Here is a 24,432-nt window from a genome sequence, read left to right as displayed (position 1 = left end):
AAATCTAAAAAGAGAACATACTGTTGTTCTCCATAGTGGTTGTACCAATTTACATTACCACCAACAGTGTAGGAGGGTTCCCTTTTCACCACACCCTCTCCAGCTTTTATTGTTTGTAGAATTTTTGATGATGGCCATTCTGACCAGTGTGAGGTGATACCTCATAGTAGTTTTGATTTGCATTTCTCTGATAACTAGTGATGTTGTGCATCTTTTCATGTGCTTTTTGGCCATCTGTATGTCTTCTTTGGAGAAATGTCTATTTAGATCTTCTGCCCATTTTTTAAAAATACATTGATTTTTTTTAAAAACTAATTTATTTATTTATTTATTTTTGGTCGCGTTGGGTCTTCATTGCTGCGCATAGGCTTTCTCTGGTTGCAGTGAGCGGTGCAGTGAGCAGTGGCTACTCTTTGTTGTGGTGCATGGGCTTCTCATTGCGGTGGCTTCTCTTCTTGTGGAGCACAGGTCTAGGTGCGTGGGCGTCAGTAGTTGTGGCACACAGACTCAATAGTTGTGGCTCACGGGCTCTAGAGCGCAGGCTTAGTAGTTCTGGTGCACGGGCTTAGTTGCTCCGCAGCACGTGGGATCTTCCCAGACCAGGGATCAAACCTGTGTCCCCTAAACTGGCAGGTGGATTCTTAACCACTGCACCACCAGGGAAGTCCCATTCTGCCCTTTTTTTTTTTTTTTTTTTTTTTTTGCGGTACGCGGGCCTCTCACTGTTGTGGCCTCTCCCGTTGTGGAGCACAGGCTCCGGACGCGCAGGGTCAGCGGCCATGGCTCACGGGCCTAGCCGCTCTGTGGCATGTGAGATCTTCCTGTACCAGGGCACGAACCCGTGTCCCCTGCATCGGCAGGCGGACTCTCAACCACTGTGCCACCAGGGAAGCCCCTGCCCATTTTTTGATTATGTTGTTTGGGTTTTTTTTTTTTTTTTTGACATAGAGCTGCATGAGCTGTTTGTATATTTTGGAGATTAATCCCTTGTTGGTCACTTGGTTTGCAAATATTTTCTCCCATTCTGTGGATTGTCTTTTCTTTTTGATTATGGCTTCCTTTGCTGTGCAGACACTTTTAAGTCTTACTAGGTCCCATTTGTTTATTTTTGTTTTTATTTTCATTACTCTAGGAGGTGGATCAAAAAATATATTGTTGCAATTTATGACAGAGTGTGCTGCCTGTATTTTCCTCTAAGAGTTTTATAGTGTCCGGCCTTACATTTAGGTCTTTGATCCGTTTTGAGTTCATTTTTGTGTATGGTGTTAGAGAATGTTCTAATTTCATTCTTCTACATGTAGTATCTAGTTTTCCCAGCACCACTTATTGAAAGACTGTCTTTTTTCCATTATATATTCTTGCCTCCTTTGTCATAGATTAATTGACCATAGGTGTGTGGGTTGACATGACGTCTTTAAAATGCTTGGTTTTCTGAATCGTATTCATAGTTCATCATTCCATTTATTTAAATCTGTTAAAATTTCTGTCAGTATTCCTACTTATCATATATTTTTTATATTCTTCAAAATGATTTTGTTTATAAATTTTGTTTGTTGGTGACCTATTTGTTCTGTCAGTTAATGGGATAAGCGTGTTAAGTCTTCAACCGTTAGTCTGGATTTATTTCTTCTTGGCTTTTTGGATCCAGTCTGGATTTATTTCTTCTTGGTTTTTGGGGTCCATTTTTGCTGTATATATTTCAAAGCAATATTATTAGGTGCATAGAAATTGCAAATTTCTATAATGTGCTGAATTGAACCTCTTACTAGTAAGCATTTTTCTTTCTCTGTAGTAATTTTTGGGCTTTCTGGTCCATTTTGTCTGAGAATACACCAGAGTGTCTGTGGTTACTCTTTCCATGGTTTATCTTTTTCTAACCTTTTATTCTCTAGCTTTCCATATCATTAAGTTTCATACATGTCACCTAGAGTAGCATGTTTTTGGGTTTTGCGTAATTAACTAAATTCCTTGTTCTATTTATACTGAATATAATTCTTAGTATGTTTTGTTTTAAAATAGTCATCTAAGTGTACTGTATTTGCCCCACTAGTTCTCTATTCCTTCTTCTCTTTTTTTGCCTTGTTTTGAATGAATTTCTTCTCATTCTGTTTCCCCCTTCCATTAGGTTGGAAATTATGTACTTTGAGACAATTGTCAGTTTTCACCATGACACTAGAAATTACATACAGCATGGAAGCTTTCTTTGTCAAATGTTTATGTTGATTAGCACTTTTACACTCTTCTCTGACAGGGGTCTTAAGCATCTCAACTTTATTTACCAGTTTCCAATTTATTTACAATATTGTGTACTTTTAAAAAATGTATCTTAAACCGCCTAAGGTGTTATCATCATTGCTTAATAAGAGAATGCTTTTGGTTTGCCCAGTACATTGGTTTTCAAACTGAAGTGTGTGTACTCACAGGGTGTATAAAAACGCTTGAGGAGGTTCCTGAGCGCACACGGTTTAAAGGAAAGCAGTGCCCAGCGCCTCTCCTCCCATACGCTCCCTTTTGTATAATTGAGCTGCCTGAGAGTCTCCTGCTCCTGAGGGCTGCTGCGGGGATGGATCTCGTTTCCCTCATTCCCTCTGACAGTCACCCCACTTCAATTTCACGGAATAAAGGAATACCCCCACCACAGTCAGAATCTTAGCCTTTTTGGCCAGAGGAATAAAGTCGTCTGGGGTAAAAATGGGACACTCGGCCGTGCTGTGGGCATTGGGCTAAGGTGAGCGCCCAGGAGCAGCGTTAGCATCTGGGCCCAGAGGAAATGTACCCTCAGCTTGAATTTTCTCCTCAACCCACAGGTCCTGACTCTCTAGGAGCAAAAGAATCAGTAGAAGGAGGAAGAAGTTACAGGATTTGGTATCAGCATTACTGGGGACATGCTTGATTGAAGACAGGACAGAATTTAGAGCAGATCCAGAAGACACAGCGACAGAGCCTCCTTACTGCCAGCTGTTTTCAGAAAACAGAAGAAAATGATCCAGGCCCAGGTGACTTTTGGTTTGTTTTATTCTTTCCTTTGTTCCCGAATGGGTTTGTTAGTTGTCTGAGTCATTCTAGGTAATTATTGCATGTAAGGGTGTCTTGGGGACCCTGGGTGTCTTTGTAGCCTGCTTCTGAAGTGAGGGTGATCCAGGGGACCCCAGAAATTGCAGCCGGTGTCTGAAGGGAGAGCAGTTCTATGGGGACTGTTTTCTCAGGCTTTGCAGTATGTCTGACTCTTGATTTCCATGTTCGAATCCGAATTCTTTCTTTTTAATTAATTGATTTATTTATTTATGTATTTATTTTTGGCTGCGTTGGGTCTTCGTTGCTGCACGCGGGCTTCTCATTGCGGTGGCTTCTCTGTTGCGGAGCACGGGCTCTAGGTGCACGGGCTGCAGTAGTTGTGGCACGCGGGCTCAGTAGTTGTGGCTAGCGGGCTCTAGAGTGCAGGCTCAGTAGTTGTGGCACACAGGCTTAGCTGCTCCGCAGCATGTGGTATCTTCCCGGACCAGGGCTCGAACCTGTGTTCCCTGCATTGACAGGCAGATTCTTAACCACTGTGCCACCAGGGAAGTCCCCAAATCTGAATTCTTAATCTACAGTTTTCTTTTCTTTTGTTTCTTTTTTTTCCCCACACCACATGGCTTGCAGATCTTAGTTCCCTGACCAGGGTTGGAACTGGTACCCGCTGCAGTGGAAGTGTGGAGTCCTAACTACTGGACTGCCAGGGAATTCCTGGCAGTTTATTTCCTGGCAAAATCAATATATTGCATTTATTTTTGTTCATTACACAACTGACTTAATATATTTAAAGGCTGAAATCATAACAAAGTACACATATCAAAAAATAAGTTTCTTCTTCATACACTTTAAACATGCTTATTAAACATTTAGTTTCTCATAATTCTGGCTTCTTGAGTCGCTTCCCAGAAGATTCTGATTGACTGGCTCTAAAGACACAGTCATCCCGATTCCACTGGCATATATGTTTGTCCCATACATATATATGTATGAATGTGGTGTTTTCTAGGTTAACAAGATGATTTAACTTCTACATATTATAGAAACGTCTATGAGAGACTTCACTGGTGGTCCAGTGGTTAAGACTCTGTGCTTCTACTGTAGGGAGCACAGGTTCAATCCCTGGTTGGGGAAATGAGATCCCGCAAGCCACGCGACGCGGCCAAAAAAAAAAAAAAAAGAAATGGCTAATGATAAATGGATGGATGACTGACTACACAATTACAGTTAATTGAATCCTAGTATTTTATTAGGCTTTTGCTTCTTCCATGTGTCTAGATATACAGATCTAGCCTATAAAGTGGAAATGAGAAGACAAACTTTAACATTTCTTCCATATCATCAAAAAGAGATCAGTTCATTAAACACCACTGTTATTACAGGAAACCCTGACATTTGAGGATGTGGCAGTGGACTTCACATGGGAGGAGTGGCAGCTCCTGGCCCCTCCTCAGAAGGACCTGTATCGGGATGTGATGCTGGAGAACTATAGCAACCTGCTCTCCGTGGGTGAGGACGGCTCCCCTGGGTCCCTGAGAGGGTCCCCAGTCAGTGAGGTTTCCTTTCTCAGCTTCTGAAAGCTTTGGATTGTCTGTGATTCTCTGAAGCAGTAGATTCTCGGTCCTGTCTCTGGCCCAAGAGAAGTGGGTATATTCTCCTTTCTCTTGAGAGAAACGCCTCTATTTTGTAGCTGTGTATAATGCTGTGATTTATATTAAGAAATATATATATTTGGTCTTCATCCCCAATTCTGGCACAGAGCTCCTAAAATCCATGGAATTTCCTAAGTTATAAGAGGGTAAAGGAGAAATGGGTGTCTTTTGTTATTAATATAAGGGACTCTTACCACGGCATGTGAGTTTATGTTAATGAGGTGATTTTGGGAAGGCCACTCGATAACCTAAGATTGCGGGCTGGTCGCTGAGCTCACCACCCATGATTTAGAGGGTTGCAAATTTCAGTCCCGCCTCCACCCCACCTCTGGGGAGAACAAATGGCTGGAGATTAAATCATAATCACGAAAGCCCGATGTTTTTTTGTTTTTTTGACAATTAGAACATAGTTTAATAAGTCCTTGGTCAGAGGAGTTTGATTCTTCTCTGCATACCTGTATATGCATACTGCAAACAGCAATGCTTTAAAAATGATCAACACAGTGACCACAGCTTGTACCATTTTAACTACAACAATGAATAATTTCCATATCTGCTGCAACATATAGAGTTTCTACTAAACAATCAGTCATTTATAATTAAAAATTCAGCAGCAGCTGTGAGGGTCTCTTGTCACACCCATCTTCTCTGTGCATTTACCATTTTCCAGCTCTCTCCCCCGTTAAGTCAGTGGTTCTCAACTGGGGCCAATTTGGTTCCCAGGGGACATTTGACAATGTCTGGAAATATTTCAAAGCCTCATGATTTAATCCGTCATGGCTATATAGTGAAGCCTCCATGAAACCCCACAGGGGCAGGCTCGGAGAGCTTTCAGATTGGTGGCCACTTGGCGGTGCCAGGGGAGGGGTGCCCCCAGAGAGAGCATGGAGGCTCTGTGGCCTTTCCCACATGCCTTGTACTGTATTCTCTTCCATCTGGCTGTTCCTGAGTTGTATCCTTTTATTTTTTTATTGATTTATTTTTAAGTTTTTAATTTTTATTTATTTTTTTATTGTAGTAGAATTGCTTTACAATGTTGTGTTAGTTTCTGCTGTACAATGAAGTGAATCAGCACTGTGTATACCTATATCCCCTCCCTCTTGGACCTCCCCCCCTTCCCCACCACATATAGGTCATCACAGAGCACTGAGCTGAGCTCCCTGTGTATCCTTTTATAATAAACTGGTGACCTAGTAAGTAAACTGTCTTCTTGATTTCTGTCTGCTGCTCTAGTGAATTAATCGAACCTGAGAAAGGGAGTCATGGGAACTTCTGATCTATTCATGGTTGATCAGAAGCCCAGGAAACAGCCTGAATTTACAGTTGGTGCCAGAAATGCAGGAGCGGAGCCGAAGTCTTATGGGAGTGTACCCCTAACCTGTATTATCTGACCCTATCACCAGGTAGATCGTGTCAGAATTGAATTAAATCGGAGGACACCCCGTCAGTGTCAGTTGGTGTTGCAGAATTCCTTGATGTGTGGAAAACCCACATATCTGGTGTCAGAAGTGAAGTAGAAGGATTGACAGGAGAGGAGACTCACAGAGGGGTGTGTTTTTCCTTCAAAATGTGAAAACCGTATTGTCCTCAGAGGTAGGATTCTGTGGTTTTCATCGACCCCATGCGCCATTCACTGCGTCTAAATCTTGTATCATTTTCCATGAATAGGTTTTCAAGCCAGCAAACCAAATGTACTGTCCAAGTTGGGTCAAGGAGAACCATGGACGATGGAAGATGAAATCCACTGTCAAACCCGTTCAGGTGAGTGAGAGACCAGCAAGGTGACAGGCCGTGGAAATCCCGGTGCCAGACCTCTTTTTCTTTGTAGGAGTTTAGAGAAAAATGTATCCCATCTTAGGGAAGATTCTATCTTTTCTGGGATTTGTTTCTTCTTTATTTTACCCCCATCTTGTTTTTTGTTTGCATAGTTTTCTTTTTCCTAGGGTTCTCATATCTTTTTTTTTAAATAAACTTATTTATTTTTTGGCTGCACTGGATCTTCGTTGCTGCATGCAGGGTTTCTCTAGTTGCGGCAAGTGGGAGCTATGCTTCGTTGCTTCATGCAGGGTTTCTCTAGTTGCGGCGAGTGGGGGTTACTCTTCGTTGCAGTGCATGTGCTTCTCATTCAGCTTCTCTTGTTGCGGAGCACGGGCTCTAGGCACGTGGGCTTCAGTAGTTGTGGCACACAGACTCAGTAGTTGTGGTTCGCGGGCTCTAGAGCACAGGCTCAGTAGTTGTGGTGCACGGTCTTAGTTGCTCTGTGGCATGTGGGATCTTCTCGGACTGGGGCTCGAACCCGTGTTCCCTGCATTGGCAGGCAGATCCTTAACCAATGCACCACCAGGGAAGTCCCCGGATTCTCATATCTTTTCCTTCTTCTTCATACACTTCCACCTCCTTTTCTATGAAATTCCACCTTCCAAGGCCTCTCTCCAAAGAGAAAACTTTTGAATTCCTCAATGTCTTCTGGTTACTGCACCTTTCTGCCCCACTGGTAATGTTGATTTCCTTCCTCACATCCACCCCATCTTGGATGCCGAGCCCCAAAGTAAACTGGTCTTCACTGTGCCTTGTCCCCGCTCTGAGGTTTTCCAAAGGTTTTGTTTTCCATTTTACTCAATGATCTCCTAACCTTCCAAGTTTTCTTCATTCTAACAAGCTAATAAACTCCTTCGGTTCCCTGGAGAAGACTCCCAAATTGATCTCTCCCCCATGTTCTCCACCACAGACTTGGCTTCTATATAATTTACTCATCTCAATGGCAGCTCTCCTGAGTTTCCAGTAGCTGCAAGGACCTAAGATAATCTTCCCTCCCAGGAAACCATAGAGGTTTAGGTTCTCCCTTATTCCTGTGCATCCTCCATCCTGGCCATTCAGGCATTACCTCACATGTTCCCCACCAGCAGAGCTCTCTTCTGTTAAGGGATCTGCTGCTCATGATGAATTTTTTTTTGTGTGTGTGTGGTACGCGGGCCTCTCACTGTTGTGGCCTCTCCCGTTGCGGAGCACAGGCTCCGGACGCGCAGGCTCAGCGGCCCAGCCGCTCCACGGCATGTGGGATCCTCCCGGACCGGGGCACGAACCCACGTCCCCTGCATCGGCAGGCGGACTCTCAACCACTGCGCCACCAGGGAAGCCCCATGATGAATTTTTAACTAGAAATGTTATTTTAACATCCTGTGTTCTCAGTTCCAACCTCAACACAATCATAACTCTTGCCTACTTTGAATTATTAATTCCTTTGTGTATTTACTGATTTTGAACTTTCTTCTCGTTGATTGTTGACATTACTATTGTCTTCATTTCCCTAAAATTTTCATTTTTCTTCCCACTGGATCCTGATGACATTTAGTCTCCACTAACCACATTTTCTGGCAGTTAAAATTCTTCTTTCCATGATCTCCATGATATGATATCATCTTGCTCAGAAAGAGATAGATTTCCATCTTCTTTCCTAAATTCTCCCCAATGTGTTCCATACATGTAATTGCTTCTTTGATTCATTCCTCTATTTTTCAAAATCTTTTTTCTTTTCTTTTTTTCATTCCTCTGTATTTTCTGATTGCCTAGTGCATGCTGGAAGGTAAGAACAGTGGAAAAAAGTATACAAATGATCACGAGTTTTTAGTCTATGAGAAAGGAGGTAAGGAATTGATAACAATAAACAAATAATATACCTAGGGAGTGAAAAGTGCTGTGATAAAACTTTAGTCAGCATTATGGAAGAGTAGATGCTGGGGCTCCTCTTTTAGGCAGGGAACACCTCTCAGGTAAGGTGCCTCTGAGCCAAGAAATGCGGGAAGTTAGTAGGCTGCCGGGTTAGGAGTTTTCCAAGTACAGCGGCTAGCAAACTTAAAAGGCCACGCCACGAATGAGTTTAAGAGACATTAAGGAGCCCATGTGGACAGAGCAGAGTGTGCTTTCAGGAACGTGATGGGAATAAGCCGAAGAGGCAGTAGCAGTGGGGACAGGCAGGAGCGGGGGGTGGTGGATAAGGTTGGTCATGTACTCAATTTCAAGAAATCGAGATTTTATTCCTAATAAGATGAGAAAACACGAGGAGTTCTTGAGTACTGGAATGACATGAAATAATTTACATTTTTCAAGAAATCCCTTTGGCTTCTGTGTAGAAAGCAGACCATAGTGGGCAGGGGGCAAGCAGGAAAGCCTTGTAGCAGGCTATTGCAAAAAACATGGTGACAGGGAGAATGGTTGACTGCAGCATGGGTGGAGGGGTGAGTGTTGGTTGGATTCTGGATATGCTGCTTATAGAGGGCAAATGAGAGTTGACATTTAAATAAATATGGGCTGAGCGGAAAAAACAGATGAAGGTTGATGTTAAGGTTTTGGGGTCAAAATTACTTTCAGGGATGTAAAGCAGCATGACTACATCATGAGTGCTTGGACTTGGCCCTGTGCTTTAGGAATAAGAAGTCTTGATTTTTTTTTAAAATTGAAGTATGGTTGATTTGTATTAATTTCTTTTTTTATTAATTTATTTAATTTTTTAATTTTAATTTTATTTTTGGCTGTGTTGGGTTTTGGTTGCTGTACGCGGGCTTTCTCTATTGCAGCGAGCAGGGGCTACTCTTCATTGCAGTGCACAGGCTTCTCATTGCAGTGGCTTCTCTTGTTGAGGAGCTCGGGCTCTAGGCGCGCAGGCTTCAGTAGTTGTGTCTCGCGGGCTCTAGAGCGCAGGCTCAGTAGTTGTGGCTTACAGGCTTAGTTGGTCTGTGGCATGTGGGGGTCTTCCAGGACCAGGGCTCGAACCCGTGTCCCCTACATTGGCAGGCGGATTCTTAACCACTGCGCCATCAGGGAAGTCCCTATCACAGGATATTGAATATAGTTCCCTGTGCTATACGGTAGGACCTTGTGGTTTATCCATTCTATATGTAATAGTTTGCATCTGCTAATCCCAGACTCCCAATCCATCCCTCCCTAAAATCTTGTTTGTTAAGGTGAGTTGAGCAGGTCGATGAGGGATGCAAGCAGTAGTTTCCCTGGGTGAGGAGTGTTCCAAAATAAACCTGGAAATTTCAAAGGCTTGAAGCAAGAGCATGTCTGAAGAACTTTCGGAAGCCTGTTTGGATGGAACATAGAGAGCATGACTGGAGACATAGGGTCAGTGGGGTAGAGGCTGGGGGCTGGGGAGCAGGTCACATAAGGGCCTTTCAAGGATACATCAAGACCTTGATTTTTTAACAAATTAATTTATTTTTTATTGGAGTATAGTTGATTTACAATGTTATGTTTGTTTCAGGTGTACAGCAAAGCAATTCAGCTATCTGTCGATCTATCTATATTCTTTTTCAGATTCTTTTCCTTTATAGGTTATTACAAAATATTGACTATCGTTCCCTGTGCTGTACAGTAGGTCCTTGTTGTTTATCTATTTTATATGTCGTAGTGTGTATATGTTACTCCCAAATTCCTAGTTTATCCCTTCCCCCCACCTTTCCCCTTTGGTAACCATAGTTTGTTGTCTATGTCAAGACCTTGATTTTATTCATAATGAGATGAGAAAAGATTAGGGAGTTTTGAGTAGAGGAGGCTTGATGTGATATAATTGGTGCTAAAAGGTTCCGTTTGGCTAATGTGTAGAAAATAGACAGGCACTGGCAGGGGAGGGACAAGAAAGCCAGGGGGAGGAGGCTACAGCTGTGGTGTGAGAGAGAGTGATTGGCTTCGTGAGGGTGGAAGGAGTGGGTGCCTGTCCCTTTCTGGGTGTATCTTAAAGGAGGCCAGGCAGGATTGATCATTGTGCTGGGTATTGTGTGTGAGCGAGAGAAACAAATGCTGAGGAGTTTTGTCATGGTGAAGGAGAAGAGTGGAGTTGGCAGTGACTGTGCCGGAGGTGGAGGAGACCTAGCCTGGGAAACCAGTTCTGTTTTGGAGATTGTAAGTTAGATGTGCTTGGAGTTCTGTGCTGTGTCATTTTCTTCATTCCCCTCATGGAGACCACAACAATGGATCCATGGGGAGGCCTGTCTCCCTCCAAAATGAGCCCTGGTTTCCTCCACCTCTCTCCCTCTCCATTGCTCCTTCCCACCAGGTTTTCCAACCTGCAGCTGTTTTCCTTGTGTCTATCTCTGCCCTGTAAAGTGGTTTTACCCACCTATAGTATGGGCTCCGTGAACACGAGGAGTACGTTTGCGAATCCCCAACACTAGCACCGTTCCTGGTACACAGAGGTGATCAGTAAGGATCTGTGGAATGAATGAGTCCATCCCTCCCCAGTTTGGGTGAGGTGGCCCTGCAACCTGTGGTCTCCTGCTCACAAGAAATTGCTTGTATTTTACAGTCTCTCCATGTTTTGCAAGGTTAGTATTTAGAAAGTATTCAAATCTATATTTATTCATTTTGAATTGTCCAACCCTGTGTTTTACACAAACTACGTTTACCTTTTGGTTGGTTTGTATTGTTTGTTCCAATGTGCAGGGAACATTAAACATGGAATTTTATTTACACTTATATAATAGGAACATCACTAAAACGACTCCTCGCATCAAGGGTTTTTTTTTTAATTAATTAATTAATTTTTGGCTGTGTTGGGTCTTTGTTGCTGTGTGTGGGCTTTCTCTAGTTGCGGCTAGCGGGGGCTACTCTTCATTGCAGTGTGAGGGCTTCTTATATGTGGTTTTTGTTCATTTACAGTGTCTTCTCTTGCTGCAGAGCATGGGTTATAGGTGCACAGCCTTCAGCAGTTGTGGCCCATGGGCTCAGTAGTTGTGGCTCGCAGGTTCCAGAGCGCAGGCTTGGTAGTTGTGGCGCATGGGCTTAGCTGCTCCGCGGCATATGGGATCTTCCCGGACCAGGAATTGAACCTGTGTCCCCTGCGTTGGCAGGAGGATTCTTAACCACTGCACCACCAGGGAAGCCCTGCATCAAGGTATTTTTAAGAAATTCATTGTTCTTCTCTTTCCTAGAAATCTGGAAAGTTGATGATCACCTACTGGAGCACTTACAAAATGAGAGCATGGAGAAGAGACTAGAACAATGGCATGAACAGAACCCACTGGAATATTTTGTTCATCAGAGCAGAACTCATTTTCTGTTCAGGCAAAATCATGATGTGTTTGACTTACATGGAAAAAGTATGAAATCAGATTTAACTTTACTTCCCCAGAGCAGGAGCTATGAAATAAAGATCCCTGCTGAGTTTACTGGCGATGGGAAATCCTATCTCCATGCTGACAATGAACAATTTCATACTGAAATTAAATCTCCCGAAAGCCAAAAACCCATCAGCTCTAAGACCCAATTCAGCAAGCATCAGAAAACCCAAAAAATAGAGAAGCCTCATGTATGTGGTGAATGTGGGAAAGCTTTCATCAAAAAGTCTTGGCTCACCGATCACCAGATAATTCATACAGGAGAGAAGCCCCATCGATGTAACATGTGTGGGAAAGCATTCTCTAGAAAGTTCATGCTCACTGAACATCAGAGAACACATACAGGAGAGAAACCTTATGAATGCACTGAATGTGGCAAAGCCTTCCTCAAGAAATCACGGCTCAATATACATCAGAAAACCCATACCGGAGAGAAACCGTATATATGCAGTGACTGTGGGAAAGGCTTCATCCAGAAGGGAAATCTCATTGTACATCAGCGAATTCACACAGGCGAGAAACCTTACATATGCAATGAATGTGGAAAAGGCTTCATCCAGAAGACTTGCCTCATTGCACATCAGAGATTTCACACAGGAAAGACTCCTTTTGTGTGCAATGAATGTGGAAAATCCTGTTCCCAGAAGTCGGGTCTCATTAAACATCAAAGAATTCACACAGGAGAGAAACCCTTTGAATGCAGTGAATGTGGGAAAGCCTTCACTACAAAGCAAAAGCTCATTGTTCATCAAAGAACTCATACAGGAGAGAGACCCTATATCTGCAATGAGTGTGGGAAAGCTTTTGCCTACATGTCTTGCCTCGTTAAACATAAGATAATACACACAAGAGAGAAACGTGGAGATTCAGCCAAGGTGGAAAATCATCCCTCAGAGAGTCACAGCTCCTCACAGACTAGTGATGTTATGCAGGAGAAAACCCCTGTAAATTCAGTGACTATGCAGGTGCCTTCAGTGGCCCCTCAGACATCAGTAAACATAAGTGAACTCCTAGCAAATAGGAATGTAGTCATAGTGGGACAACCTGTGGCCAGATGTGCGCCCACAGGAGATAACAGAGGTTTTGCACAGGAGAGAACCCTTATGAATGCATTGAATGTAGTCGTGCCTTCAGTGGTCAATTACATCTTATTTTATGTCACAGAAAACCAGTAGAAAAAAAACTCAGAGACATACTATGTGAAAAAGATATAAATTATTGAGCAAAAAATTTTAGCTTATATGGTGGCTGAAAAAGTATATACTGAGAGAAATTGTATAAATGCTGAGACTGGGAACGCATGATGTACCCATCCAATTAGATACATGCATTGATACAGAGACATAATCTGATGTTAACCCAAATACATACACATCAATTGCTCTGTTGTGTCAGTCGAATGAATGAAAGAAGGCTGAGTTCAACTAAGTGGAGAAAATAGTTGAAGTTTTTAAACATATAATTTGTATGTGGAAGGTTGCTATGAAAAAAAAAACACAACAGGGCTAATATTGGATTGGTGGGATACTGGGCGTGTATATATCAATTCAGTTTCTGGAAGGCCAAGGTGAAGCATTAATTGAAAACTGGGATGTCTATCTTAAACTCTGAGAAATTTACATTGTGCAAATAGATTGAGCCAGTTTGATTGAGTCTCAGATTGAGTCATTTTGTTCATTTACTGAGTATTTTTCGAATACTTCCTTTTTACTGGGTCCTGTTCTAGGAGCTGAGGATACAGTGGTGACCAAACCCAAAAAAGCCCATGGTCTCCTGGAGAGAGCTTTGAGGTAACTGGATTATCTTTAAGTGGTACCTTTACACACCAGGTAATCTAATAAGAGGATGTAAATAGGTACACAAGGTGAAATAGACATTTTCTTAGTCCCTTCTGGTTACTATAAGAGAATACCATAGCCTGGGTAGCTTATAAAAACAGAAATTTATTTCTCACAGTTCTGGAAGCTACAAAGTCCCAGATTAAGGTGCCAGCAGATTCGGTATCTAATGAGGGTTCCTGGTTCATAGAAGACAGTCATCCCACTGTATCCTCACATAGGGGAAAGGGCAAAGGAGCTGTCTGGGATGTCTTTTATAAAGGCACTAATCCAGTCATGAGGGCTCCACCCTCTTGAACCAGTCACCTCTCAAAGGCCCCACTTCTTAATACCATCATATTTTGGGTTTTGTTTTTAATATTTTAATTTTATTGGAGTATAGTTGATTTACAATGCTGTGTTAGTTTCAGGTGTACAGCAAAGTGATTCAGTTATACATATACATATATTCATTCTTTTTTAGATTCTTTTCTTCTATAAGTTGTCACAGAATATTGAGTAGAGTTCCCTGTGCTATACAATAGGTCCTTGTTGGTTATCTATCTTATTTATAGTAGTGTGTGTATGTTCATCCCAAGCTCCTGATTTATCCCTCCCACCCCCCCACATTTCCCCTTTGAATACCGTCATATTTTGGATTAGGCCTCCAAATATGAATTTTGGGAGGCATAAACATTCAGTCCTTAGCAGATATGGAGTATTGGTTCAAGGGGTTATGATAATTTCTTGTTTAAGTTGTATATTATTTTGAGGGACGGCAAGGGGTACTCTTAACGGACTTTAAGCACTTCAGGATACAAGTTATTTTTTTAATGCCCAAGTCTTATCCCCCCAGTAGATTAAAAATCCCTTGATTTTGCTATTTAAATGTTAAAGTTTTAACAACAGTCTGTTCCTCAGTTGCACTAAACCACATTTCAGGTGGTCACAATGTAACTAGTGGGTACCACATTGGACAGCACAGACAATGAGCAAAACTTTGTAGCTGACTATGTGGCCGAAAAGTATATACTGAGAAATCTGTCATCATTTCCATCATCCTAGAAAGTTATACTGGAGAGCCCTGGTTTACATGATTTTATATTTCCCAGCACAGAAAAATAAAAACCAATTATCTATTGATTTGGAAAGTGAATGAATGAGCTAGTGGACTAATCAGAGTGTTCTGTCACTGAAGGGAATGAGCCATTGGAAGGCAGTCCTAAAGAACACAGCTGTCTTCCCCAAATTGTATGTGATTAGAGACCCAATAACAATATAAACTGGGCAAAGCAAAAAAGGAAAAAGGATCCTCAGAATACAAAGGATAGGAATCTTAGTCTCTAAGAATGGAGGAGAAAATAGGAGATGGGAGGTGACATTCTTTTTTTTTTGCGGTACGCGGGCCTTTCACTGTTGTGGCCTCTCCCATTGCGGAGCACAGGCTCCCGACGCGCAGGCTCAGCGGCCATGGCTCACGGGCCTAGCCGCTCCGCGCCATATGGGATCTTCCCGGACCGGGCAAGAACCCGCGTCCCCTGCATCGGCAAGCGGACTCTCAACCACTGCGCCACCAGGGAAGCCCGGGAGGTGACATTCTTAAAGGATGTTGTGGAGAAGAACCTTTGTCCACAGGACTATCACTCTTGAGAGCTGCCACCATTAAAAAAACTCCAGCTGCACTGTTACCTGCTGAATTGAGATGTGTTTTCATTATTCTTTCTCCCTCTTCTGGGAGTGGGGCTCTTGGCCTCTCACTAGCCAGAGTACTTTTCCTTAATCTCCTAACTATCCTGTAGTTATCCTAACTATTCTAGTTATAAATAGTTGGGTCTTGTTAATAGGAAAGGAAATGGAAATTTGCCATGTTGTGGCCGGCTCAGAATTCAATCTGAAACGCTGGATTATTGGGTAGTTCCCTCCTTCAGATGTATTTTAAAGCACCAACACTGTGTGAGATGCTGTATTCCACACTGAAGATACATCAATGAACAACAGAGGCAAGGGAACAGCCTTTAAGGACTTTATAATATGAGGGAGAGAGTCAATGGATTATATGTCAGTAAGTGATAAGTCCTATGAAGAAAAATAGAGCCTAGTAATGGTAATTTATAGTAATGTATTGGTAATAATGGGGGAGGCCCTCCCCCCAAGCTTTTCTCTATATAATTTGAGCCAAGACTGAAGTACTGAGGGGAGTCACCCATCATAATATTGGTAACCAGAGAACATTCCAGGACTGTTTCTAATGATTGTATATGACAGGCTTTCTGCCTCAGATTCTCTGAGAAACTTATTGCAAATTTCCCAGCCAAGTCCCCGACCTCCTAATAAGGCTGGAATCCAGGACTGCATTTTTAACTATGGCCTTATGCACACCTAATTTTGACGTTCTTTGCCCTAAATCTTGGATTACTGTCCTCATCACCACCCACAGGTTGTGCTTTTCCCAGCGACTAGAGACCTTGAATGGCCTCACTGCTAGTGGCCTTTTCCTAAGTGCCCCCCGCCCCCGCCGCCCCCCATCACAACTTAGATTAGCCCCAGCCGCTCTTTTCTCTCGTTACTAGCCAGCCCTGTACTGTACCAGCTTCTGGGAATCTTTTTCTGTTTTGTTTTTTTTTTTCTTTTTTGCGGTACGTGGGCCTCTCACTGTTGTGGCCTCTCCCGTTGCGGAGCACAGGCTCTGGACGCGCAGGCTCAGCGGCCATGGCTCACTGGCCCAGCCGCTCCGCGGCATGTGTGATCTTCCCAGACCGGGGCACGAACCCGTGTCCCCTGCATCGGCAGGCGGACTCTCAACCACTGCGCCACCAGGGAAGCCCTTTTTCTGTTATTAAAAACAACTTTCTACAAACTATTTTCCGGTCAGAAGCTTTCCGTGGCGTCCGTTTACCGGAGGTTATTATCTTTTCCCTCTCTAGGAGTGCGTTCTCCGCTGCCATGCCAACAACTCATACTTGTCCGTTTGGAAACTTTTTTTTTTTTTTTTTAATACAAAGTAGATAATACACGCCGCGGCCGTATTACTTGTCTGCCTAGCCTGCTGAAAGCAGCTTAGCCTTGCATCATTTTTGCCTCGCGAAGCTTGAGACTGAAAATTTACCTATTTTCTGCAGGAGTCGGAGTACCAGGAAATTAGATAATTTCACTGGCTTCTCACCTTCCCGGCCATCCCTGGCTCCTGGTACCCAAACCCGCCCCTTGGCTTTCTGTACGTCAGGTGTCCCAACATGGCCTCCCCCTGGCGCCGCGGAGAGCTGGGCGCGGACATATTGCCTCTCTAGGAAATCCCGGAAATCCGGTCGTCTTGTTTCCTCAAACACCGCATATCCACTTCGGCTGCCGTAGAAGGAGCCGGACAGGTCTATACGTCAAAGCAGTTCACAGAAGTACGACGTTTAGGCTCCTTGTAGGTTGGGGAAATCAGGTTAGTGTGTGGTTTTGTCCCTGGATTTTTTTGTGTGTGTGTCACAGTGGTGCTTTTGTTTCGCCCAAGGGTGACGCGTGGACTTGGTGCAATCTGGACCCATGAGATTTTTGCCGGATGGCAGAGGGGGAGGGTAGAAGTGCGGAGGTGGATGTATTTAACGCGAACCAGGAGAGTACTTGCTTTGAGGTACTTGAAGGGAACCGGACGCGGGTTTTGTCTATGGTTTATGTTGGGGAGTGTCCTGGGAGTCAGTACGATTAGCTTCTGTAGAGATCATTGCTCTTCCAGCTGTCAGGGCTTGCGGTTCTGCAGATCACTCCGCTTGCAGGGCTTACGTGTGGCATTGACGATGATCGCAGTGTCGGGTTCAGGCTGGCGATTTAATTTGGGGCTCAGTGGTGTTGGGGCCTGGCTGGATGGTCATCATATGAGGGTGTCTGGCCCAGATTTCAGATTAATAAGGAAGTGTGTAGTCAGTGTCTGTGGTACAGAGAGGCTGTGAGGGTTGAGGCTTTGGACGCCGAGGACCCCTGGCAGTAGTTTTTGGGTTGAGGTTCCAACTTCGGCTGCTGGGAGGGAAGATGGTACAGCCCAGGGCAGTATTTCGAGACCATCTGGTTTTCAGCTTTTTTGTGTGGGGTTTTTTTCTTTTTTAATACATTTTATTGAAGTATAGTTGATTTACAATGTGTTAATTTCTACTGTACAGCAAAGTGATTCAGTTATACATATATGTACATTCCTTTTCGTATTCTTTTCCATTATGATTTATCACAGGATATTGAACATCCCTGTGCTATACAGTAGGGCCTTGTTGTTTATCCTGGGCTTTTAGCTTTTAATCAAGGAGTTGATTACAGACTGAGAGACTAAACCAGCAATTTCAATCTGTTTTGTATCGTCTCTGATGCTTTCGCACAGCAAAGGCAGAATATAGTCGTGACAGAGACATTTTGGCCTGCAAATTTGAAAATCTGTGTCTGTTCTCTTTGCAGAAAATGTTTGCCAACACCTGCACTCACCTTCTAATATTGATATATTGTAACAGCGCCGTTACTTGCTTCCCTGACATACATGAACACTTTGTTCTTTGCTAACAGAATCTCCATTTTGTTTAATTATGTATCCCTATGGCATGGTGACCTATATCCCAGTTTATTAGTAAGTCCCGGTTGGTCTTAGTCAGTCATGTGGTTCGAGTTCCCATTGCTAGTGATTGAATTAGTACTAAGAAATGAGCTTATGTATATGGGGCATTTCTAGCCAACTGTGTATGTAAAAATCTGCTTTGGGGTTTCTGGGGGAGCATTTTCTCTTTTAAATAAGTAATGCCTTGAATCTCTTTTTTCGTGTTGATAACGATACTGATGAAAATTTTCTGCCCTATTTTCTAATGTTACCTTATTCTTATTTCAATGCATTGGCTCAACTCTGCAATACAAAATTGAAAAGTGGGGTGGTAATGGACATTTTTGTCTTGTTGCTTACTTATAAATTCACTTGCTATATTTTCTGAAGTCAACATGTTTTCAAGAGGGTAAATCTAGTATTTCAAATTTAATGACAGGAAGGTATTCATAGTATTCTTTCAGGCAAAAAAAAAATCTGTATTTTATCTGAGTCATAACTCCCATTAATTCCTTTTTCTTTTTCTTTTCTTTCTTTCTTTTTTTTTTTTTGCCCACGTGTAGCATGTGGGATCTTAGTTCCCCGACCAGGGATCAAACCCGTGCCCCCTGCAGTGGAAGTGCAGAGTCTTAACCACTGGACCACCATGGAAGTCCCTCCCATTAATTCCTTCTGTCCTTTATTTGCACTTTCTGTTTTGACTCTAAATATTTATATATTATTGGTCTTTTCAAACAACAGGCTTTTAGTATTTTTGAGCTCTTCCATTTCTTTGTTAAATTAAAAGCTCTACAAATGAGTCAGTATAAAAGGAATATATAAATATAGGGACTTTCCTGGCGGTCCAGTGGTTAAGACTCTGCGCTTCTACTGCAGGGGGCGAAGGTTCAATCCCTGGTTATGGAACTAAGATCTCACATGCCACACAGCATGGCCAAAAAAAAAAAAAAGAGGAATATATACATATATACAGACATAACCTACATCGAAAACAGAGCATTGCCAGCACCCCAGTGGTGTTCTGTGAACCTCTTCCCAATTATATTACATCCTCACACCCGAAGGTGAATACCATCTTCTCTATTAGCAAGCACTTTCAGACTTTTCTTTATGGTGTTATAACAATCATTCATTCCTCATCATTATGGTTTATTTAGTTTTGCGTATTTTCAACTGTGTTTCAATGTAATTATACATCATGCATTTTTAAAAACTGAGTGTAGGGCTTCCCTGGTGGCACAGTGGTTGAGAGTCCGCCTACCGATGCAGGGGACACGGGTTCGTGCCCCGGTCCGGGAAGAACCCACATGCCGCGGAGCGGCTGGGCCCGTGAGCCATGGCCGCTGAGCCTGCGTGTCCGGAGCCTGTGCTCCGCAATGGGAGAGGCCACAACAGTGAGAGGCCCGCGTACCGCAAAAAAAAAAAAAAAAAAGAGGAAAAAAACCCCAAAACTGAAGTGTAGTTGATTTACAGTGTGTGTTAGCTTCAGGTGTACAGCAAAGTGATTCAGTTATACAGAATCTTTTTCAGATTCTTTTCCATTATAGGTTATAAGACATTGAGTATAATTCCCTGTGCTATGCAGTAGGTCCTTATTGTTTGTCTCTTTTATACACAGTAGTGTGTACATGTTCATCCCAAACTGTTAATTTATCTACCCACCCCCCATCCCCTCTGGTAACCATAAGTTTGTTCTCTATGTCTGTGAGTCTATTTCTGTTTTGTAAATAAGTTCATTTATATCAGTTTTTTAGATTGCACATATAAGTGATATCATATGATAGTTGTCTTTTTCTGATTTACTTCACTTAATATGATAATCTCTAAGTCCATCCATGTTGCTGCAGATGGCGTTATTTCCTTCTTTTTATGGCTGAGTAATATTCCATTGTATGTATACATACCACATCTTCTTTATCCATTCATCTTTTTTTTTTTTTTTTGCGGTACGTGGGCCTCTCACTGTTGTGGCCTCTCCCGTTGCAGAGCACAGGCTCTGGACGCGCAGGCTCAGCGGCCATGGCTCACGGGCCTAGCCGCTCCACGGCATGTGGGATCTTCCCGGACCGGGGCACGAACCCGTGTCCCCTGCATCGGCAGGCGGACTCTCAACCACTGCGCCACCAGGGAAGCCCTCCATTCATCTATTGATGGACACTTGGGTTGCATCCACGTCTTGGCTATTGTAAATAGTGCTGCTATGAACATTGGGGTGCATGTATCTTTTCAAATTAGAGTTTTCTCCACATCATGCATTTTTTATGTCAGGCTCAGTATTTCTGAGAAGTATTCACGTTTTTGCACGTAGGTGTACTTTTTCTTCCCCTCTGTAACAAGGGTCAGACAAATATATAAATATACACACAGTAAATATTTTAGGATTTGTAAGCCACAGTTCTCTCACATATACTTCTTTATTTTTGTTTTACAGTCCTTTAAAAACAAAAAAGTCATTCTTAGCTTGAAAGCTGTGCAAAGACTGTAGTTTTTCCACAGCATTCCATTGTTTGAATATTTGGGTTTTCCTAGTATTTATTAAACTTGTGTTGTTTGCATTTTGGTTTATTATGAGTAATGGTGCTATGGAAATTATTGAGCTGGTTCAAATATGCCCATATTTTTGGAGGGATGTATTTCTTAGATGTATTCTCAGAGTGAAATTGTTTCTGGCTTGGTGAACATGTGGAGATGCAGGGAGAGTGACGCTCCTATAGGGGTCACTCCTTGCCCTTACACACATACCCTGCCCTAGGCATCTCTTCCATCTGGCTGTTCCTGAGTTACATCCTTTTATAATAAGTAAATATAATAACTAAAATGTTTCTCTGAGTTCTGTGAACCGTTCTGGAAAATTTTTGGTTTTTGTTTTGTGTTTCGTTTTTTTGTTTGTTTTTTAGGTCATGCTGCGCGGCATGTGGGATCTTAGTTCCCCGACCAGGGATCAAATCCATGCCCCCTGCAGTGGAAGCACGGAGTCCTAACCACTGGACCACCAGGGAGTTCCCTGCTCTAGCAAATTAATCAACCCAAGGAGGGGGGTCATTGGAACCTGCCATCTGTGGCTGGTTGCTTAGAAGTACACGTGACAATCTGGACTTGTGTTTGCACATGAAATAGGAGGTAAAAGCCAGTCTCATAGGACTGAGCCTTCAACCGGTGGGATATGATATTATCTCCAGGTACATAGCGACCGAATTGAGATAAACTGTCGGACACCCAGCCAGTGTTGTAGCATTGCTTGGTGGTGTGTTCAAAAAACCCACATATTCAAATTGGTGTCAGAATCGTACCTTCTTCTGGATGAGTTTCTTGTTATTACATTTCCCTCTTCTGGTAGCACTGCAAATTATGTACTTTAAGAAAATTATTAGTGTTCATTACGACACTAGAGATTACACATCACATGTAATTATTCTTTGTCAAATTCTTACGTTAATTAGTACTTCTGCACTTTCCTCTGACAATACAGTAGTCTTAGAGCACCTCAACTTCATTTCCCACCTTCTAATTTATGCACTGTTATTTTGTATTTTAGTTTTTTATGTATTTAAAACCTCCTAAGATATTACCATTATTGCTTACAAGACATTGCTTCTGGTTTGCCCAGTACATTGGTTTTTAAACTGAAGTGTGTGTACTCACAGGGTGTATAAAAACGCTTGAGGAGGTTCCTGAGCGCACACGGTTTAAAGGAAAGCAGTGCCCAGCGCCTCTCCTCCCATACGCTCCCTTTTGTATAATTGAGCTGCCTGAGAGTCTCCTGCTCCTGAGGCCTGCTGCTGGGATGATTCTCTTTTCCCTCATTCCCTCTGACAGTCACCGCACTTCAACTTCACGAAATAAAGGAATACCCCCACCACAGTCAGAATCTTAGGCTTTTTGGGCAGAGGAATAAAGTCGTCTGGGGCAACAGTCTTCTGGGGACACTCAGCAATGCTGTGGACATTGGGCTAAGGTGAGCGCCCAGAAGCAGCGTTAGCATCTGAGCCCAGAAGAAATGTACCCTCAGTTTGAATTTTCTCCTCAACCCACAGGTCCTGACTCTCTAGGAGCAAAAGAATCAGTAGAAGGAGGAAGAAGTTACAGGATTTGGTATCAGCATTTCTTGGGACACACTTGATTGAAGACAGAACAGAATTTAGAGCAGATCCAGAAGACACAGCGACAGAACCTCCCTGTTGCCAGCTGTTTTCAGAAAACCGAAGAAAATGATCAAGGCCCAGGTGACTCTTGTTCTGTTTTATTCTTTCCTTTGTTCCCTGATGGATTTGTAGAGGCCTGTAAAAAATCACTTCCATTATTCTGTAAAGTATAAATATGTGTATCTTTTGTCTGTCATTCATATATATATATATGTCAGACCTCTTTTTCTTTGTAGGAGTTTAGAGAAAAATATATCCCTTCTTAGGGAAGACTCTTTTCTTTTCTGGGATCTGTTTCTTCTTTATTTTACCCCCATCTTGATTTTTGTTTGCAGAGTTTTCTTTTCCCTTTCTTTTCATATATATATATATATGAGAATGTGGTGTTTCTAGCTTAACAAGAAGATTTAACTTCTACACGTTATAGAAACTTCTAATTGGATAAATGGATGGGTGGCTGACTACACAATTAGAGAATATTTTATTAGACATTTGCTTCTTCAGTGGTTTATTAAAATAAAAACCCTGCTAGATATCTCGATGCAGCCTATAAAGTGGAAATGAGCAGAAAAACTTTAACATTTCTTCCATATCATCAAAAGGACATCACTTCATTAAACACCACTGTTATTCCAGGAGACCCTGACATTTGACGATGTGGCCGTGGACTTCACGTGGGAGGAGTGGCAGTTCCTGGCCCCTCCTCAGAAGGACCTGTACCGGGACGTGATGCTGGAGAACTATAGCAACCTGTTGTCTGTGGGTGAGGACGGCTCCCCTGGGTCCCTCAGAGGGTCCCCAATCAGTGGCCTTTCCTTTCTCAGCTTCTGAAAGCTCTGGAGTGTCTGTGATGCTCTGAAGCAATAGATTCTTAGCCCCTTACCCAGATACGAGGGTATATTCTCCCTTCTCCTGAGAGAAAAGCCTTTACCTTGTAGGTTGTAACATTGTTTTGTCCTCAAATGTAACACTCTGCTGTCTTCACAGATCCCAAGCCCAATTCAGTGGGTCTAAATCTGCTGTCATTTCCCACGAATAGGTTTTCAAGCCAGCAAACTAGACATACTCTCCAAGTTGGATCAAGGAGAACCATGGACGATGGAAGATGAAATCCACTGTCGAACCCATTCAGGTGAGTGAGAGACCAGCAAGGTGACAGGCGTGGAAATCACACTGTAGTTGGTCAGAGAAGAGTCACAGCTGTGAGGGGGTTGGACGCTGGGTGAGCAGTGCCTCCGTGCATCTCTCTCCCGATGTCAGACCTCTTTTTCTTTGTAGGAGTTTAGAGAAAAATATATCCCTTCTTAGGGAAGACTCTTGTCTTTTCCGGGATCTGTTTCTTCTTTATTTTACCCCCATCTTGATTTTTGTTTACATAGTTTTCTTTTCCCTGGATTCTCATATCTTTTCCTTCTTCTTCGTACACTTCTACCTCGTTTTCTATGAAATTCCACCTTCCAAGGCCTCTCTCCAAAGAGAAAACTTTGAATTCCTCACTGCCTTCTGACTACTGCCCCTTTCTGCTCCACAAGTAATGTTGATTTCCTTTGTCACATCCACCCCATCTTGGATGCCGGGCCCCAAAGTAGACTGGTCTTCACTGTGCCTTATTCCCGCTCTGAGGTTCTCCAAAGATTTTGTTTTCCATTTTCTCCAATGACCTTTTAACCTTCACAGTTTTCTTCATCGTAATAAGCTAAGCTCCTTAGGGTCACTGGAGAAGACTCCCAAATTGATCTCTCCCCAGTGTGCTCCACCACAGACTTGGCTTCTATATAACTTATCTTGATGGCAGCTCTCCTGAGTTCCCAGTAACTGCAAGGACCTAAGATCATCTTCCCTCCCAGGAAACCCTAGAAGTTTAGGTTTTGCCTTACTCCTGTGCATCCTCCATCCTGGCCATTCAGGCATTACCTCAAATGTCCCCCACCTGCAGAGCTCTTTTCTGTTAAGGGGTCTGCTGTTCATGATGAATTTTTAACCAGGAAAGTTATTTTAACATCCTACATTCTCAGTTCCAGCCTCAACCAGACCGTAACTCTTGGCTACTTTGAATTGATTCCTTTGTGTATTTACTGATTTTGAACTTTCTTCTTGTTCACTGTAGACCTTACCATTGTATTCACTTCCTGA

General features: G+C 42.8%; 1 protein-coding gene across 9 annotated transcripts in view; it reads left to right on the top strand.

Moving 5' to 3' along the window:
* The window catches only part of ZNF350 (zinc finger protein 350), a 32,553-nt gene that overhangs the window by 5,351 nt on the left and 2,770 nt on the right, over positions 1 to 24,432 (top strand). The window contains exons 1-6 of one of the 9 annotated variants that reach the window (XM_067719095.1): positions 16,453 to 17,026; positions 21,055 to 21,277; positions 21,974 to 22,112; positions 22,192 to 22,380; positions 22,936 to 23,062; positions 23,339 to 23,431. In XM_067719095.1, coding sequence (XP_067575196.1) covers positions 22,366 to 22,380; positions 22,936 to 23,062; positions 23,339 to 23,431 — 235 coding nt within the window. In that variant the 5' untranslated portion in view covers positions 16,453 to 17,026; positions 21,055 to 21,277; positions 21,974 to 22,112; positions 22,192 to 22,365. Of the gene's footprint in view, positions 1 to 2,423; positions 2,729 to 2,807; positions 2,997 to 4,394; positions 4,522 to 6,332; positions 6,426 to 11,593; positions 17,027 to 21,054; positions 21,337 to 21,973; positions 22,113 to 22,191; positions 22,381 to 22,935; positions 23,063 to 23,286; positions 23,432 to 24,432 lie in introns of those variants that run through there. The other 8 variants (XM_067719094.1, XM_067719091.1, XM_067719097.1 and 5 more) reach the window with 8 other exon arrangements.

This window comes from Pseudorca crassidens, chromosome 20, assembly GCF_039906515.1.
Source record: "Pseudorca crassidens isolate mPseCra1 chromosome 20, mPseCra1.hap1, whole genome shotgun sequence".
NCBI lineage: Eukaryota > Metazoa > Chordata > Mammalia > Artiodactyla > Delphinidae > Pseudorca > Pseudorca crassidens.
Note: the sequence above shows the minus strand (reverse complement) of the source record. Positions and strands in the feature narration are given on the sequence as shown.